The sequence below is a fragment of the Pongo pygmaeus genome, chromosome 9, assembly GCF_028885625.2.
Source record: "Pongo pygmaeus isolate AG05252 chromosome 9, NHGRI_mPonPyg2-v2.0_pri, whole genome shotgun sequence".
NCBI lineage: Eukaryota > Metazoa > Chordata > Mammalia > Primates > Hominidae > Pongo > Pongo pygmaeus.
Window position 1 is genome coordinate 18,824,319 of NC_072382.2, and position 16,169 is coordinate 18,840,487.

General features: G+C 35.6%; 2 protein-coding genes across 2 annotated transcripts; both read left to right on the plus strand.

Annotated features, from left to right (window-relative positions):
* Positions 1–1,363: 1,363 nt before the first annotated feature.
* LOC129008599 (olfactory receptor 5M11-like) lies at positions 1,364–4,305 on the plus strand. Its single transcript, XM_063671647.1, has 4 exons — positions 1,364–1,514; positions 2,200–2,263; positions 3,235–3,625; positions 3,883–4,305. Exons 1-4 carry the CDS (start codon positions 1,364–1,366, stop codon positions 4,303–4,305), a joined length of 1,029 nt encoding a protein of 342 aa, XP_063527717.1.
* A 4,859-nt stretch (positions 4,306–9,164) lies between these two features.
* Positions 9,165–14,783, plus strand: LOC129007450 (olfactory receptor 5M1). Its single transcript, XM_054438363.2, has 2 exons — positions 9,165–9,182; positions 10,504–14,783. Exon 2 carries the CDS (start codon positions 10,521–10,523, stop codon positions 11,466–11,468), a length of 948 nt encoding a protein of 315 aa, XP_054294338.1. The 5' UTR covers positions 9,165–9,182; positions 10,504–10,520; the 3' UTR covers positions 11,469–14,783.
* Positions 14,784–16,169: the final 1,386 nt, after the last annotated feature.

Below are 16,169 nucleotides of genomic sequence, written 5' to 3' on the forward strand. Positions count from 1 at the left end.
CCACTAATTTTTGACATTAAAAAATGTAGATTATGACAGAGAAAAAATCCAAACCCAAGTCCTGGTTCTTCAGCCTGGACACACTAATGAATGGAGAGGAACAACAACAACAAAAAAACTTAGAAGCTTTCTCTGAGACAGGTTATCCCAATCTCCCTTGCCTAGGCTTTGGCCCTGAATCAACTTCTTGAGTAGCTAAAGCAAAGTCAACTTTGGGATTAGCTTATTTGGGCAGCTGTGAACACAGCTATTTCCACAGTTTCTTCAGTTTCCATGTGGCATAGACAGTACTTAAACTTCCAAACTTCCAGCAAGTCCCTAATAGGGGAACATGCAAATAGCTAAGATTTGATGACCTGGATGGGTTGCACCAGTGCAGCTGAGTCCTACATAGCTGACTCCCCAGGCCATTTCTGAATGGATATAAGGGGCAGACCTAAGGGAGGTCTGTAATTCTTCTAAAACCAAGGTGCAACTCGGTCTTCAGGGAAGATAAGAAGGCTATGGCTATATTCAGCGAAGAGAGAGAAATGACTCTGAGGTACATTTGTCGTGATGGATGACAGCAAAACAAAACTGTCACCAGGCAGATTAGAGGTCAAGAAAGACGGGAAAGCAGCAACCGGATGCATTTCTAGGCCTCCCTTCCTTACCGATAGAGGCCTCGCAAGTCATAGAAGGGAAAAAGGGATTAAAATTTTAATGACTGGATATTTACCTAAAGAGAAAGACAAACCAAAGAGTTATTTCGATCATTGACCATTTTAAGTCCAAAGCTACTCTGTAAAAGAAAGCCATAGATCACAAGTTCATGTAACATGTAATTGGGTCCTGACGTATAGACACAAGCTTTTGCAACAATTAAACTTTTGTTCACTATAAGTCTTTTTTTGGAAAAGAGAGAGAAATATTCAAATTATTTACATACCAGTTTCCATTAACATGTGCAGAACAAACAAAAACACTTTTCAGGGTGAACAAAATTCCTGCTACAGTTATAAAATCCTGCATATACTCTTTACTTTGTGATTCTGAAAAACATGGTTCTGCCTGGTTTATTGAAATGGGTGAAAGCTCTAATGTAATGTTATTTTTTACATTTTGTAACACTTAAGTCATAAAGCCAAGCTATTCTCAAACCTTGATGAAATATGTTAGAAGAAATTATGTTTTAGTGTTTGGTGAAAAAATTATGTTTCGTCACTTAAGGTGATAAATTGCGCTCATTAAAGAACTTTGAAAGTTCACACACAGCCAATGGTTTAAAATGCACTAATTTAGATTCCCAATTCTCACAAAGGCCAGTTACCCTGGACCATTCAATAGCCAAAGAGGAAAACTGGGGGCATTCCCATCCCAGGATATGGGAAGTCCCCGAGCTTCCAGCCTGGTCCTTGTGGCCGAAAAATGGCATGTTTTGCTTTTGCTTTTGGTTCTTGTTCGTGACGCCAAAAATGTTCTGTGTGGGGAACATGTGAGGGGAGAGAAAAGATACGGACACAATACGTTTAAGGGTAAACAACGTTTATCACATGGAAGTGGCAATGCAGATATAGTAAGCAAATGATATAATAATAAGCAAATGATATAATAAGCAGATCACAATGGGAAGGGGAAAAGGGAAAATACATCTATATTCACCAGACTATGGAGGATTCACCACCAGACTGGGAAGCAACAGCCTGAGCTCCAGAGTTGGACAGGTAGGCAAAGAGATCCTAGTTCTATACGGATACGTACCATGGAGCGGTTCCACTTTCCTAAGCACATTCAGTTGTGATAAAAATAGATGAGTTTCAGGGGCTGATACGTTACATGCCACACTCAAAGGTGTGTTGTTAAACAAAGAATTACAATTTCAAAGAGAAGCAATGTTTACACCATGGGTTCAAGAAAAGTCTAAGTGAACACATATAATAAAGACTTGCAAAATGATAAAAGATAAGGCTCTTTAACTATCAAAAGACTTGCAGAAAAGAACCACAGAAAACCATTTTAAATATAACTGCCTTTGTATGTAAGAAATTCTACATTATTTTAGATGTTAAAACATCAATCTCATGCTTACTAGGCTATTTCTCAATGACACATGTATTTACAAATTTGAGAGAAGAGGAAGAAAATATCAGGTGACACCACTGGGTTAATGCATAAATGACAAACCTAAATGCATTTTAATTTACTTTTCTTTAAATTGAGCTGAGCTTCAGCCCCTTCTTTTTGTGGTATTCTTAGTCATCTACCTTATCACAGTAATTACAATGTAAGCATGATCTTCTTTTTTTTTTTAAGTGCACAATATTTTTAACTGTTAACAATATACCTATTGTTACCTATGGGCACAATGATATACAGCGTATCTCTAGAATTTATTCTTGCAAAACTATAACTTTATACCTGCTGAACAGCAACACCCCATTTCTCCCTCTCCTCCAGCCGCTGCAACCACCTTCTCTTCTCTGTTTCTATGAGTTTGACTATTTTAGATTCCTCATATAAATTTAATCATGCAGTATTTGTCCTTCTGTGCCTGGCTTATTTCACTTAACATAATGTCCTCCAGGTTCATATGACAGGATTTCTTCTTTTTCTTAATGATGAATAATATTCCATTATATGTGTATACTACATTTTCTTCATCTTTCAATGGACATTTAGGTTGTTTCTATATCTGGACTATTGTAAATAATGGTGCAATGAATATAAGAGTACCTATGTCTCTTCAAGATCTTGATTTAAATTCTTTTGGATATATGCCCAGAAGTGAGATTGCTGGTTTATATGATAATTCCATTTTTAATTATTTGAAGACTCATCATACTGTTTTTTATAGTGGCTGCACAATTTTATATTCCCACCAGTGTTGTACAAGGGTTCCAATTTCTTCATATGTCACCAATATTTGTTGTCTTTTGGATTTTTTTTAAATAAAATAACAGCCATCATAACAAATGTGATATCATGCTTTTGTTTCATATGCATTTTCCTGATGATTAGTGTGTTGAGCACCTTTTCATTTTTATTTATTTATTTATTTATACTTTAAGTTCTGGGATACATTTGCAGAACACGCAGGTTTGTTACATAGGTATACATGTGCCATGGTGGTTTGCTGCACCCATTAACCTGTCATCTACACTGGGTATTTCTGCTAATACTATCCCTCCCCCAGTCCCCGACCCCCTGACAGGCCCTGGTGTGTGATGTTCCCCTCCCTGTGTCCATGTGTGCGAGCATGAGCTTCTTAATCAGAAGTGATTCAACACTACACACTCCAGTGTACTTGTTCCTCAATTATCTCTCCTTTGTAGATCTCTATTATGCCACCGATATCACTCCTCAGATGCAGATGCTGGTTAATTTTTTTTCCAAGAGAAAAACCATTTCCTTTATTGGTTGCTTTGTCCAATTTCACCTTTTCATTGCACTGGTGATCACAGATTATCATATGCTCACAGTGATGGTGTATGACCACTACATGGCCATCTGCAACCCTTCGTTATATGGAAGCAAAATGTCCAGGTGTGTCTGCCTCTGTCTCACTGCTGCTCCCTATATTTATGGCTCTGCAAATGGTCTGGTACAGGTCATCCTGATGCTTTGTCTGTTCTTCTATGAACCCAATGAGATCAACCACTTTTTTTTTTTTTTTTGGAGAAAATGCATTATATGCACATTTAATTCCACTATAAATTTTTGAATGGAGGGATGGAGAGGAAGGGAGAAATACATATCAATGGAGAGAATATGACCCAGAAAGTATATACAATGGGAGACAGGAATCTGTTGTTCCAAGTTTCCATATTCTTATTATGGCATATAAGGTCATGATTATTTTCTCAGTATGAAGCATCTCCCAGGGCTGACTCTGATGTAAAATTGGAGATCAACCATTTTTATTATGCAGAACCACCCCTCTTAGTCATCGCTTGCTTGGATACTTATGTCAAAGAAACTGCCATGTTCGTGGTGGCTGGTTCCAACCTCATCTGCCCTCTCACTATCATCTTTATTTCCTACACTTTCATCTTCACAGACATTCTGCGTATCTGTACTGCTGAGGGAAGGCACAACGCCTTCTCCACCTGCGGGTCCCATGTGACTGCCGTCACTGTCTTTTATGGAACGCTGTTTTGCATGTGCCTGAGGCCCCCTTCTGAGGCATCTGTAGAACAGGCGAAAATTGTAGCTGTTTTTTATATCTTTGTGAGTCCTACGTTAAACCCATTGATCTACCGTCTGAGGAATAAAGATGTTAAAAGAACAATAAAGGAAGTTATCCAAAAGAAACTGTTTGCTAAGTAAGGTAGATATTTTAGTTACAGGTTATGTAATACATTATTATTATCTTACTAATTAATGAGCATTATAAATTAACAAATCACTTTCTGTCATTGTTTTTTGTCTTTTATAATTTGCATATGGGAATTGAAAGTGTATGCCAAATTATTAGCTAGAGTTGACAGTGCCATCTCAGTGAATTTAAGAAAAAATCATAGAAATTTAAATAGAAGACTGTTATGGCTTGTAAAAGTCGATAAAGAACGGTGATTCCTTCTTTAGTACTCATATTGGTAGCAAACGATAAAAGAATGCTATGGAAATGACAGTTCATTACATTTTTATACTACTTAATAACTTCCAAACTATTTTCTAGATACCTTTCAAATATAGTATATGAAGTTTTCTCCTTTCTTTTATACAGATAATGCGACAATAAAGATCATTGATGTAGGGAAAAGAAAGAGAGATCAGACTGTTACTGTGTCTATGTAGAAAAGGAAGACATAAGAAACTTCATTTTGACTTGTACCCTGAAGAATTGTTTTGTCCTGAGATGCTGTTAATCTGTAACTTTGCCCCAACCTTGAGCTTATAAAAACATGTGTTGTATGGAATCAAGGTTTAAGGGATCTAGGGCTGTGCAGGATGTGCCTTGTTAACAAAATATTTACAGGCAGTAGATTTGGTAAAAGTCATCGCCATTCTCCAGTCGCCATAAACCAGGGGCACAATGCACTGTGGAAAGTCACAGGGACCTCTGCCCTGGAAAGCCGTGTATTGTCCAAGGTTTCTCCCCATGTGATAGTCTGAAATATGGCCTCGTGGGATGGGAAAGACCTGACCGTCCCCCAGCCCAACACCCGTGAAGGGTCTGTGCTCAGGAGGATTAGTAAAAGAGGAAAGCCTCTTATAGCTGAGATAAGAGGAAGGCCTCTGTCTCCTGCCTGCCCCTGGGAACTGAATGTCTTGGTATAAAGCCCGATTGCACCTTTGTTCTATTCTGAGATAGGAGAAAAACTGCCCTGTGGCGGGAGGCGAGACAGGTTGGCAGCAATGCTGCCTTGTTATTCTTTACTCCACTGAGATGTTTGGGTGGAGAGAAGCAAAAATCTGGCTTACGTGCACATCCAGGCATAGTACCTCTCCTGTAACTTATTTGTGACACAGATTCCTTTGCACACATTTTCTTGCTGACCTTCTCCCTATTATCACCCTGTTCTCCTACCACATTCCTCTTGCTGAGATAGTGAAAATAGTAATCAATAAAAGCTGAGGGAACTCAGAGACCGGTGCCAGTGCAGGTCTTCCATATGCTGAGCGCCCGTCCCCTGGGCCCACTGTTCTTTCTCTATACTTTGTCTCTGTGTCTTATTTCTTTTCTCAGTCTCTCGTCCCACCTGACAAGATATAACCACAGGTGTGGAGGGGCATGCCACCCCTTCAATTGAAGTATATCTCAGAATACTACTGTAAGATACAGTCTTAGAATTATATTTTGAGCCAATGAAATCTTCTTTCATAAAGCTTTTGAAGCAATGCCAAATTTCCATTAGTAGGCTTTATAAATTTCTTTGTTTGCATCACCAGGAGGCATTCACATCAATATGTGACCTCACTTCTCCACTCTTTCATTGCCATTGAAGCAGATACTTTCAAGTGTGTCTTAATATATTGATTTTTATCTTCTCATTGGGGGAATATGGGAAGTGTCACATGTGGGACTACACCGTAATTTGGGTATTTGTAGTCTTAAGGTTTTCATGAAGCTTCGTGTGGGCCTCCATTTCTCTAGAATGATTAGATGTGTTAGTTTTTTATCCTTCACAGCAACACATGCTTAGGCAGATGAATCACTGCAGCAGCATTTAGACACATTTGTGATTCAGGGGTAGATGGCTCCTCAGTAGGATGGTGTGAATTTTGGGATAATGGCACATACTTAAAACAGAACTACCTTTTGACCCAGCAATCCCATTACTGGGTATATACACAAAGGAATATAAATCATTCCACCATAAAGACACATGCATATGTATGTTCATCACAACAGTATTCACAATAGCAAAGACATAGAATCAACCTAAATGCCCTTCAACAGTAGATCGGATACAAAAAAATGTGGTACATATACATCACGGAATGCTATGCAGCCATAAAAAAAAAAAAGAATGAGATTACATCCTTTGTAGCAACACGGATGAAGCTGGAGGACAATATCCAAAGCAAACCAATGCAGGAACAGGAAACCAAATACTGCAAGTTCTCACTTACATGTGGAAGCTAAACATTGAATACACATGGACACAAAAAAGGGAACAACAGGCACCAGGACCTACTTGAGGGTGAAGTGTGGGAGGAGGGTAAGGATTGAAACTCTGCCTATCGGGCACTATGCTTATCAACTGGGTGATGAAATAACCTGTACACCAAAACTCCGTGACACAGAATTTACCTTTATAACAAAGCTGCACATGGACCCCTGAACCTAAAATAAAAGTTAAAAAAAAGAAATCTGTCCCAAGGAGACTGTTTTCTCTTAATGTGCTGCATCCTGCTTAATAAACTATGGATTTCATGCATTCTTTTTCAAGATTATATTGCCTACCTGATTGTAGACAGTTTGATACAGAGTAGCAGTTAAATATTAAACCTAATTAAGAGCATTTGGCTTCAAAATAATAGTAAATGGGTAGAATTTATTATGGTTATAGTACTATTCATACAAATAATAACACAACATCAGTGATGTAGTGTCTAGTGAGCATGACACTATTATAGAACACTTCTTAGGCAGGATTTTGATAATAATAGCATGCTATAACTTTTGAATAAAAATAGTAAATTGAATAATCACAAACAAGTAAAAATCTAAAGGGCTAGTAGGATGTATTCAACGACCTGACCATTGTATCATTTGTGTAGCTAAATCCGACAGCTGTCCCTCTAGCAGACACACGTGCTAGTTATTGCAGTGGAAGAAAAATGACATGAACTAAGGAATTAATGTCTTTGAGTAATATAAACAGAGCCTTCTGGAGGTTTTCTATGAAAAATAACATAATTATGTGTAAAACTCTTCTTTGAGTAAGTATCATACACATAGCTAAATTCTGTATTTTCTGTTCATTGCTGTATAAATAAATTAACATTGCCTTCTTTCATGTGGACATCTGATCATGTGATTCCGTACTTAAAATTATAAATGCTTTGCTTTTCTAAATGAAAACGGCCCATTCATTACTTTTCATCTAACCATTCAGTTATTATAGGGCTAGTTTTATTTTTGTCAGAAAATTCACTTTGTAAATCTTATGTTTTATTACGTAGCCATTGTATACCAACATATAAAAGAAAATACATACATACATACGCACATACATTAGGGAATTTTTTCTTCAAAGTGAAAGCAGTCTACTTAAAAACTATCCAAATCTTCAACATTTTTATGCAAAACAAGGTACCTCTACATTAAGGGAGGAGGAAATGAGGGACACCAGTTTTATAATCTCATAATACCTTATATTCCATCTTAATTTTTTTTTTTTTGAGATGAAGTCTCACTCTGTCACCCAGAATGAGGTGCAGTGGTGTAATTTGGGCTCATTGCAACCTCTGCCTCCTGGGTTCAAGCAATTCTCCCTGCCTCAGCCTCCTGAGAAGCTGGGATTACAGGCGCGCACCACCATACCTGGCTAAGTTTTGTATTTTTAGTAGAGACGGTGTTTTGCCATGTTGGCCAGGCTGGTCTCAAACTCTTGACCTCAGGTGATCTAGAGGCCTTGGCCTCCCAAAGTGCTGGGATCACAGGCAAGAGCCACCGTGCCTGGCCTCCAAAATATTTAAGCAATATTATTGCATTTTACAATTTTAGTAATGCAAGGAACCAAAATAAAACAATAATTGAGATAGAGAAGACTTTACACATCAATTTGAAATAAATATATAGGAATGCCCTATATTCTCAAATTTCATGGGATGTAACAAATCTACATTTTGATTTTGATATACAGCTATATTTTACTAAATGATTTCTCAGAGTATAACCCACCACCTGCAACTCTAAGAAAATTAGGGATGATTCTCTTGTCTTGGTCAGAGTGCACTTTGATCCATTTGTACTAACCTGGAACTATATGTGCACTGGAAGATACAGACTAATGAACGCATCTCAAGGTACCTTTGTCCTCCAACAAATACAGTGCTACACAATTTTCAAATATTCTCATTCTATTTGCAACTCCCTTTCTAAATCAACAATTTTACGCATCATCAATTCTACAAATAGCCCTGGTTCTGAGACCTTTGATGATTAGCATGTTAATATTAACCTCGATAGTGCAGACTACTTCCAACATAAATCCATAACGCCCATCCTCCAAAGGATTGTGGGTCCCGACCAATACTTCTGCCTCCTTCTACTGATTATGCCACTCTTCTGCGCTCACAGTCTTTCAAATCTTTCTTCTTCTCAAATGTCTCACCTGCCACAACTTCCTACCCCTCACTCATTAGATGACCTCACTGCAGTGTTTATAGGCAAAAGCTGAAGAGTTCTGATGAGAATTCCTTGTTTTCATTATACTAAAAATGCAGAAGTTATCTACCCATGTTTTCCTCTTCCATGTTATTGAAAGGGATGGCTAATTTCTCTGTTTGTGCTAAGGATCTCATGCACACTTGTACCGAAACTCTGCATAAATGTAACATAGGAATTTTATCCTCACAGGAGAGTCTAGCTCCAGGAAACATCAAATTAAGGTTATGCTCTTGAGGAACAAAGCATATTTTAATTGGCTCTTTAGAATTAGTTTAAAAATACTCTAGGGAAGATACCTAATAAATACATTGTAAATCTTGCTACCTTGTTTTCATAAGATATGGTCCATTAACATTAACAGGTAGGTCATTTTCTACATTTGTTCACTAAAAATACAATTTGTGTGTGTGTGTGTGTGTGTGTGTGTAGAGATAAGTATTCCATCAATGGGGAAAACAAATGTTTTCTCCAATTTCACTAGACTTTTCTATCCATATGTTAGTATTGCATTGACTCTCTATAATCAATTATATGTAAGCTCTTTTGATGTATAGGTGAGAACTGAATAAACAATGGCTTTAAGGTGCAATTTTTGGAGTAGAAATTTTTACAATCTTATGTTACTTTCAAAGAGAACTGAGAGAGAGTGGCTTGAGTTGGAAGATAAGACCACTTTTAAAAATTATCTGTGCATACGTAAACAATATTATCATGAGTGGGTTAGTGGCACAAAAATGGGAACAAAAAAAATCCACACTTTCCCCAAATAGTAGAATTGTATATCTACTGTTTAAATGCTGCACTCTTAGAAAGATCTTCTTTGAATGGTCATCTAAAAGCATCCTACATTCATGTTTTCTTCACAGAAAAATGGTTTTGCCTGAAATTATATGTATCTTTTTCTGTGTGTTTAATCTCTGCTCCCTCTATTATAATGTATGCTCTGCTCCCTCTATTATAATGTGTGCTCCATGAGCTGGGAGACTTGTTTACGTAGTAACCGCAGGAATTGGAACAGAAAGAAATGAAGCTATACAGTACACATGAGTAAACAGGCAGTGACATTACAAAGTGGAAAAAACAAGTCTTCATTTTGTACCCTCTTAGCCATATATCAGATAGCAATTAATTTCTCTAATTTAATGGTTCCTGAATAAAGGTAAGGCACACAGCTATGGGTCTTAATTGAAAATGCTTTGCTTTTCTTTCTTCATTTTGTATCTGAAACAATACAATATCAGAGCTGGAGGGATAATAAAGATCAGACTTCCTTTATTTATCCATTTGAAAGATGCAAATAACCTAGGGTTTTTGTATTTAATATTCATTCCTTTGGATTTTTTGTTTCCTCACAAAGTTTGAATAAAATTACCAAATGTGGAGTACACCAAGAAGACAGGTATAAATGTATGAATGAATAAACTTATGTATGTATGTATGTAAGGCAGAGAGAAATAGAGAATATGTATGTTTGTGTAAGTATGTGGGTTTGATGTATAGAAAGATACAGATTAAAAAAGACATATAGGGAGAAAATGTTATGTAAAATTTCTGATGTGATTATTGAAACAAGAGAAGTAATTGTCACCTAGATAAATAGATGAATGAGTGAATGATAAATGGATGAAACAAATGCCAAATCTGAATCAGAGAGACATCCTCACATTCTTTGTCACTTTCAGTTTCAAGAGATAAGAAGATGTTCGCCCCAAACCACACCATAGTGACAGAATTCATTCTCTTGGGACTGACAGACGACCCAGTGCTAGAGAAGATCCTGTTTGGGGTATTCCTGGTGATCTACCTAATCACGCTGGCAGGCAACCTGTGCATGATCCTGCTGATCAGGACCAATTCTCACCTGCAAACACCCATGTATTTCTTCCTTGGTCACCTCTCCTTTGTAGACATTTGCTGTTCTTCCAGTGTTACTCCAAATATGCTGCACAATTTCCTCTCAGAAGAGAAGACCATCTCCTACGCTGGATGCTTCACACAGTGTCTTCTCTTCATTGCCCTGGTGATCACTGAGTTTTACATCCTCGCTTCAATGGCATTGGATCGCTATGTAGCCATTTGCAGCCCTTTACATTACAGTTCCAGGATGTCCAAGAACATCTGTGTCTGTCTGGTCACTATCCCTTACATGTATGGGTTTCTTAGTGGGTTTTCTCAGTCACTGCTGACCTTTCACTTATCCTTCTGTGGCTCCCTTGAAATCAATCATTTCTACTGCGCTGACCCTCCTCTTATCATGCTGGCCTGCTCTGACACGCGTGTCAAAAAGATGGCAATGTTTGTAGTTGCAGGCTTTAATCTCTCAAGCTCTCTGTTCATCATTCTTCTGTCCTATCTTTTCATTTTTGCAACGATCTTGAGGATTCGTTCTGCTGAAGGCAGGCACAAAGCCTTTTCTACGTGTGCTTCCCACCTGACAGTAGTCACTTTGTTTTATGGAACCCTCTTCTGCATGTACACAAGGCCTCCATCAGAGAAGTCCGTAGAGGAGTCCAAAATAATTGCAGTCTTTTATACTTTTTTGAGCCCAATGCTGAACCCATTGATCTATAGCCTAAGGAACAAAGATGTAATCCTTGCCATGCAACAAATGATTAGGGGAAATTCCTTTTGTAAAATTGCAGTTTAGGCCTGTGTTTATTTGCAGTCATGAATTTCTTGTGGAGTAACAAACTGGCTTTTGAAATGGAAAAACCTAGTGTAGTCATGATTTATTTAACATCATGGACTGTCAGTAACCACTTTACTTTCTTAACCAAATGAAAACCTTGAAGATTGATTTCTTAGAAATAAAAGCCTTAAAGTTGAGAAATTTAAAATGTTTTGTCAGAGATTCTATGAAAATAAATTGTTTGGTATCTAATAATTCTATATGAAAATACTATGTTTACTTACTTGGGGGGGGTGGTGAATTTTTAACTAACTTAGCCTGAGAGAAATTCTGAAAATTCGTCTCCTTTGAATATGATGATCCACAGAGCCATAGTGAGGCTCAAGATAGGGGGAATAATTTTACACTCTTTAAAAAATGAAGTTATTTCTACTTCAGTATGGTGTCTTGAACAATAGCTCGGCCACCTTTGTACTTATTGTAATCCATGTGCAAAAAATATAAATATATGGGTCACTGATATGTTAAATTTGCTGTAAGTATTCCCCAAACCCATCTTGTAAATATCTTGAGAAGCTTCTTTTTTGTTCATGTGGTAATACTGGTTATCTCCCTTCATTCTGAAAATCAACTCTCAACACCTTTTTATGAGTTTCCAAGTGTATGGATCCAATTCTATCATCAAACTACTTTAACTGCATTCCAGTTATGTTTTCCAGTGCCATACCTCTGACTTAGGACTAATTTAGTAGGAGTCAATAGGGTCTATTAACTGCCCTCTGCATATCCATAAATGTCTTGAAACAGTATACAAATAAATAGGGGTGTATATATCTTTCTGGAGGAAATACCCAGTGTTTATTTTGCTTCATAAAACTTTCTGTGGCCCATTATTTTTAAAATAAGTCTGTTCTAGTAGTTCTTGAAGCTGCTATAGAGAAAAATCAATCTCAGAGAGGTTAACTAAGGAGACACATTAATCCACGCATTATTAGTCAACCAGATGACTGCATATTGATACATATGTATTTAGCCCTAATAAATTGCCTCATATGTTTGGCATTTTAATATTTTGCATGGTGATATTAACTAACACCATACAGAATATGCTACAGAAAATGTCTGTATGATATCAACTACTATATCTACTATAAAGTGTTCAAATGGTTTTCCAGAATATTAAGCAGATGACTTGCAGTTTTTGTAAAATTGGGACATATTCTTGAGTCTCATTTGATTAAGTCTGGTTCTAGCCAAATCCTCTTTCAGAAACAGTATCTGAAAAAGGAGGAAGGCAAATTTCAGTGACAATAATTTAACATTTACATTTTAGCACTGTTTGTTCTTGTATTTGCTTGGTTTTGGCAATGATGGTGGGACAACAGAGGAAGGTGATCTGCAGAGACAACAATGAAGCAGAAAAGCTGGGAATTGAGTGACACAGCTTCCTCACTTCCTTTTTGAGGGCCCGCATCATTTCATCTGTGGGGTATTTCTTTATTTTATGAGAAATAAAGATATATAGGCAAAGCATTGTATTTCATTTCTGGCAAGCAGAATGGTCTCATATCCAGATTTGAAACCCTATTTGAAAATTGGATTTTAGAATGAGTGCAAAAAATACTCTATATTTGGCCTAAATAACTGTACGATTCCATTTATTTTCTAGTCATGAGAATTGCTCTGGCTTGCAGCAACCATTTTTAAACTTTGACATCCTTTTAGTCCAAATGATTGACCTGTTTCTGATTGATTTTTAATAAAATATTTTATTTATTTCTATTTGTGATTTAATTTTTTTCCTTCTGCATGTCTTTGGGTAAAAGTCACATCAGAAATTCTTTGGAGATAGGATAGAACATAAATCGACATGAATAAAAGTAATTATAAGAGTTACAGTCACAGTGTAGTGCTGATTTTAGGATCACTTTATTTTAATCTTCATAAATGAAATAATGAGAGAATTATTATCTCCATTTACAACATTGGAGTCTGAGGCACGGAGAGATTAAATTTCTTGTCCAGAGTCATTTGGCCACTCAGTAGGACAAAAGCAGGTTCCTTGGTTTCAAGTTCTCTCTCTTTGTTATTCATAATGTTGTTGTTATTAAAGAAGTTCTCAACATACTGCAAATGCTTGGTGGAATGTTGGAGATTATGAATTGATGAGATTATTGCTATAGATGAAATAGTGGTTATTCTATGATAGTTATATGTATCCTCAGAATAGCTAATGTGAATTTCCCTTGAAAATTCTGGTTAACATAATTAATAGGCATTATAACTAACATTGTCTTAATGTCCATGTGAAGGGAGAAAATTTTGATATACAGAAGACATATATGCTATTTATACTGCATTTTATTAATATATTTTCCCAGTCACAAAGGCATACATATTCATATTAATTAATTACCAGGTACAGACAAATATGAGGGAGTAAAATTTATGAGGGATCTGTCCTGTGACAAAGGATACATTTTCTTTATATTTTGTTACATTTCTTCTCAATAAGTTTATATGCCTACATGTTACTAAAATGCACCAAGCAAATGTGAAATCACTTATCATATACAAATTTGAACACTGATTTTCACTTGATATAATGTATGCACCTTTATATAGATTAAATATTTCTGACGAACATCATGTTGAATGTCATATAATAGTTAGATCATATGACCTTAATACAATAATAATACATGTCAATTGTAGAAAACTGACTGAACCATATCGACATACATAAGACATAGAAGTAACATTTACTTGTAATCACCTACCTGAAGAGAGCTGAACTCAGCATTCACTTGTGTTTTATTCCGTATGATTATCTTGTAAACCATGATTCCATCATATCAATGTATCTTAGTATTTTTATGACTGATGTATCTGTGCGTCTCTAATTGTTCCTTTTGTGTATGTTCCCAGAAGCGGAATTGCTGAATTAAATGTTTTGAATGCTTTTGAAACTCCTGCTAAATTTTTCTATGGATAAATTTTTCTCCAGAAAGCTTCTAGCAACTTAAACCTGTACTAGTAATGTTTGAGAATAATCATTTCACTATAACTCTATCAGTAGTAGGAGCTCTTGTTTATGGTTATTTGCTTCTTTGATGTCTCAAGGGAAGTCTTAGAAAATAATTCTGTTTTAATAAGCACGGAATAAAAATTGAAGCATATATTGAACAAATGAAGGCTACATATAAGGTTGATCATTTCTCTTCATGTTATTGCTGATAATTTCTTGCAAGAATAATATTTGCATTTCTATTTGGAAAACTGTAATCTTTTGTTTATTGCTTCTATGTAACTTTTTCTCATCCTAAAATTGAATAAACAAGCACTTATATTCATTGCAATATTTGATAGTGATATCATGAATTATTTTAGATATATTTTTTTACTGTGTTGTAATGTTATAAATTATCTTTTCCCTCTTATTTTTAACCAATTTCCTCCCACTATTTATTAAGCAATGCTTCGTTTTTCAACTGATTTGTGATGTCACCTCTATTATACCATAAGTGAATCTATTTCTGCCTATTTCCTCTTTATGTTTAGCCACAATATACATATATTTTAAACTAAATTCATGTGATTAGTGCACATTTAAAATATGTTTTAATTTCTGGTGGAAAAATTTTATCTTCAATTTTCTCTTAGGAGACTGCAAATCATCTGATGATAATTGCTTTTAGATATCCAATATTTTTAACCCATAAATTATGCATACTATTGTTCAATTTAGAAACTATATGCATACTTTATATATACAAATATATATTTCAATGTGGCTATACATGAAATACTTATACATTTTAAATTATTTGAAAAACAATGAAAACTATTTTCCTCTCTATGGAGGCCATAGGAAAACTGCTTATGGTTAAGGCAGGAAAATGCTGGTGGCCTATGAGTGAGGCGAAAACACTTAATCTTGGTATAGTAATTCTATCAATGTATTAACACCTTTATACAAACATTTATTTTTACACCAAACCAGTGTTCATAATAAAACATTTTTTTCAACAAATATCTCTAAATACAGATTCTTTTCTCTAACTAGGCTGAATTTTTGCCATCAACTCTCCCAAAAAGAAATGACATGACCAAATATATTCTTCTTCTATGAGTTATTTCAAAGACTAAGAAAAAAACCTATTAATTAGAATTAAAATAAATATTAAACATTTCAATAATCAGAGAAAAATTACTCTGTGCTTCCTAACAGTGGGAATACTTCACAGTAATATAGTGGCTTTAATTTGACAATAAAACTATTTAAAAATAGGAGCCACCCTAGAGTCTGGCAATGTATTTGCCACAAATAAGACAAAGTGGCAAAATTATTGAAATATGCTGTTAATATAAATCATTTGAAGCACTGAAACATGATCATATCAATAAATGTTGAAGACTATATGTAGAAAATTGATTAAAATACAAAATGCTAAAATTAATGCAGAAAATAGTGGCAACTAAAAACAAGAAATATGATATTGTTTATGTGTCTATATTTAAGAGAGCTGAAAAAGTCTAGCACTTTCATACATTGATTGATTAATGGTATAAAATTTTTCTAGAAATAAATACAATATTGTTAATATTTTAAGGAGTCAAAATGTTTATGCAATTTTATTCAGCTATTCCAAATTTGAGAATCTACTGAAGGCATAATTAGAAACTTGTATGAAGAGTTTAATGGTGATGTTCATTTTA

What these genes read in the sequence shown, in the direction of transcription:
- LOC129007450 (XM_054438363.2), top strand. Translation starts at nt 10,521, where the DNA reads ATGTTCGCCCCAAACCACACCATAGTGACAGAATTCATTCTCTTGGGA.
- LOC129008599 (XM_063671647.1), top strand. Translation starts at nt 1,364, where the DNA reads ATGGGAAGTCCCCGAGCTTCCAGCCTGGTCCTTGTGGCCGAAAAATGG. An exon ending in CTTATCACAGTAATTACAAT is followed by an intron (nt 2,264 to 3,234) that starts GTAAGCATGATC and finishes CATGTGTGCGAG; the next exon opens with CATGAGCTTCTTAATCAGAA. An exon ending in TGTTCTTCTATGAACCCAAT is followed by an intron (nt 3,626 to 3,882) that starts GAGATCAACCAC and finishes GATGTAAAATTG; the next exon opens with GAGATCAACCATTTTTATTA.